Source organism: Mesitornis unicolor, unplaced genomic scaffold, assembly GCF_000695765.1.
Source record: "Mesitornis unicolor isolate BGI_N332 unplaced genomic scaffold, ASM69576v1 scaffold28282, whole genome shotgun sequence".
Lineage (NCBI taxonomy): Eukaryota > Metazoa > Chordata > Aves > Mesitornithiformes > Mesitornithidae > Mesitornis > Mesitornis unicolor.
This window is the reverse complement of record NW_010168961.1, coordinates 79,837-82,044: the sequence shown is the minus strand read 5'-3', so window position 1 is coordinate 82,044 and position 2,208 is coordinate 79,837. Positions and strand designations below refer to the sequence as shown.

The following is a 2,208-nucleotide window of genomic DNA, read 5'->3' as shown; positions in this document are numbered from 1 at the left end:
CCCTAACGTTCTGTGATTCTGTGATAAGAAAGGGAAGGCCACCTGAACATTTTCTGTGGCTAGAACTTCCAGCTGCAGCTGGACCTCTCACAGCAAAGGCTTCCTAGTGAGAAAGCCAACCACTGAACAAGTTTGGAACTTACGTGTTTTTCTTCTGGTTCTTCTTTGTTTTTCTTTTTAAACTCTCATTGCTTTAATTTCTTGACTCTTTCCTGAAGAAGTTTACTCTAGTTCATTTTGAATCAAGGGTTAACACGCTGTGTATATTTCCTTGGAATATAGCCCTCTAATCTGTTTACATGCCTCTGTATACACAGTTGTGATGAGTAAATCACTGCAGTAGTTTTGTCTGTGCAAGGATGCAGTGTATTAGGCCTTTGTGAAACTATCAATTGATAGGATTGTTAGCAGAAGCCTGACTAATCTGTTTTCTTCTCTCAATAGCATGCCATAGCTACAAACTATGCTAGAAAAAGACAAGAGAAAAAGACAAGGCGCAGTGTCAAATTCTGCACCTCATTTAGTCTGGGATGAATACAGAGTAACTGTACAGAAAACAAGAAAATTTACCTAGATTTATTTCACTCTAACTTGGATCAGAAACATCCCTTCAGAATGGTGTATATTTAATGATAGCATCATATGTTGTATATTTTGTTGCTGTTGGATTGTGGCGTTGTAGTTTTTTCTTAAAATCACTTCTTGCTTAGTAGGGCATTGATATTTTTATCCCATCCTCTTTGAGAACAACTTTTAAATATTTCAATACCAGGAGAGAACTTGTTTCCAGATTCACTTTCAGGCCAGAGTCAAGAAATTAAGGCAATGAGAGTTTGAAAAGAAAAACAAAGATGAGCCAGACGAAAAACATGTAAGCTCCAAAATTGTTCAGTGGTTGGGTTTCTCACTTTGCTGTCTCTGCCCCAATTAGTCTGTGACACCAGGCAGAGCAATAGAGCTGCCCACATTGAGGAAGGCAGAGATGAAATAATGAGGAGAAACAGATGTGAATAATGAGTAACAAATATTAACTGTCTTGCATGATTTGCTATTTTTGGTGAAATTTCTCTTGTAATTGTTCTCTTTTCAAGGGACCGAGCTCCCTTCATCTTCACGTCAGAGATGGAGTATTTCATCACTGAAGGTGGAAAAAACCCACACCGTTTTCAAGAGTTTGTGGAACTTTGTTGTCGAGCTTATAATATAGTCAGGAAACACAGCCAGTTACTCTTGAACCTATTGGAGATGGTAAGAAGCTTGAGGATGAAACAAAAAATCACTTTCCTCTGGTGTACTCTTCCCTTTTACCACTTCTCTGCTGCCTCCAGTAGCACTGTGATTTGAAGAGAGATCAGCTGCTTTGCTGGAAATGTTAGTGCTGGCACTTCCTGTGCAAAGAAACTATCCAATTTCAGTACTTTTTTCTGAGAAAACTTTGGGGTTTTTCCTTTTTTTTTTCTTTAATGCATTCTTTGTTACAAAATAGCAGAAAACTGCAAAAGAAGCCAGGTACAAGTTTCACAGTTAGGAATTCCACTCAGTCCTTTTTCTCTAGGTTTTCAAGCAATCATTTACCAATCTCTTTCATGGTGACAGCAAGACAAAGTAAACTAAATATTTCACACAGTGGGTGATGTGACAGTACCTAGCAGCACTGCAGCTAACAATGATACCTTTAGAGTGGAGTTATTTCGCATTTCCACGCTCCCTTCTTGGAATGGCAAACACAGGAAAGAGCACTGCCCATATTAACACAGGTTTGAAAATCCTTTTGCTTAAGATTTTAAGAACTCTGGGAGTTTTTATCCCTTAAGTATTCCTTCCGATTCATGTGCTGTAGCAAATTCCATAACTGCTTTATGCTTCTATTTCCTTGAGTGTGAAAGGCTAATGATTTCCCCCCTTCATGGGTAGAATGAGAATATTCAATTAACAAATATTTGCTAGGTTGCTTGGCTGAGATATTAAACTAAAACTTATGTCCAAGGCCCTGTGCAAAAGCCTAGGTGACTGGTCTGCATGTGAAAATATCTGCACAACCTTATGAACAGAACAGCTGCTGAGGTTGGGGTATAGCCAAGAAGTTGCTCTGTAAACACTGCTCTGTCATCTCCAACTTCTGCAATGGAGAGAGGAGAAACAAGAATTTGCTGATCTGGCTTCTTTTTTGTCCATGGATTCTTATGCAGTGGTACATTTTGTGATATG

At 38.8% G+C, this 2,208-nt stretch overlaps 1 protein-coding gene across 1 annotated transcript in view; it reads left to right on the top strand.

The window, feature by feature from the left end:
- Positions 1-1,091: 1,091 nt before the first annotated feature.
- LOC104536565 (phosphatidylinositol 4-phosphate 3-kinase C2 domain-containing subunit gamma-like) overlaps positions 1,092-2,208 on the top strand; it is a gene marked incomplete at its 5' end in the record, with an annotated part of 56,420 nt that continues 55,303 nt past the window's right edge. The window contains one exon of the mRNA XM_010179219.1: positions 1,092-1,248. Coding sequence (XP_010177521.1) covers positions 1,092-1,248 — 157 coding nt within the window. The remainder of the gene's footprint in view (positions 1,249-2,208) is intronic.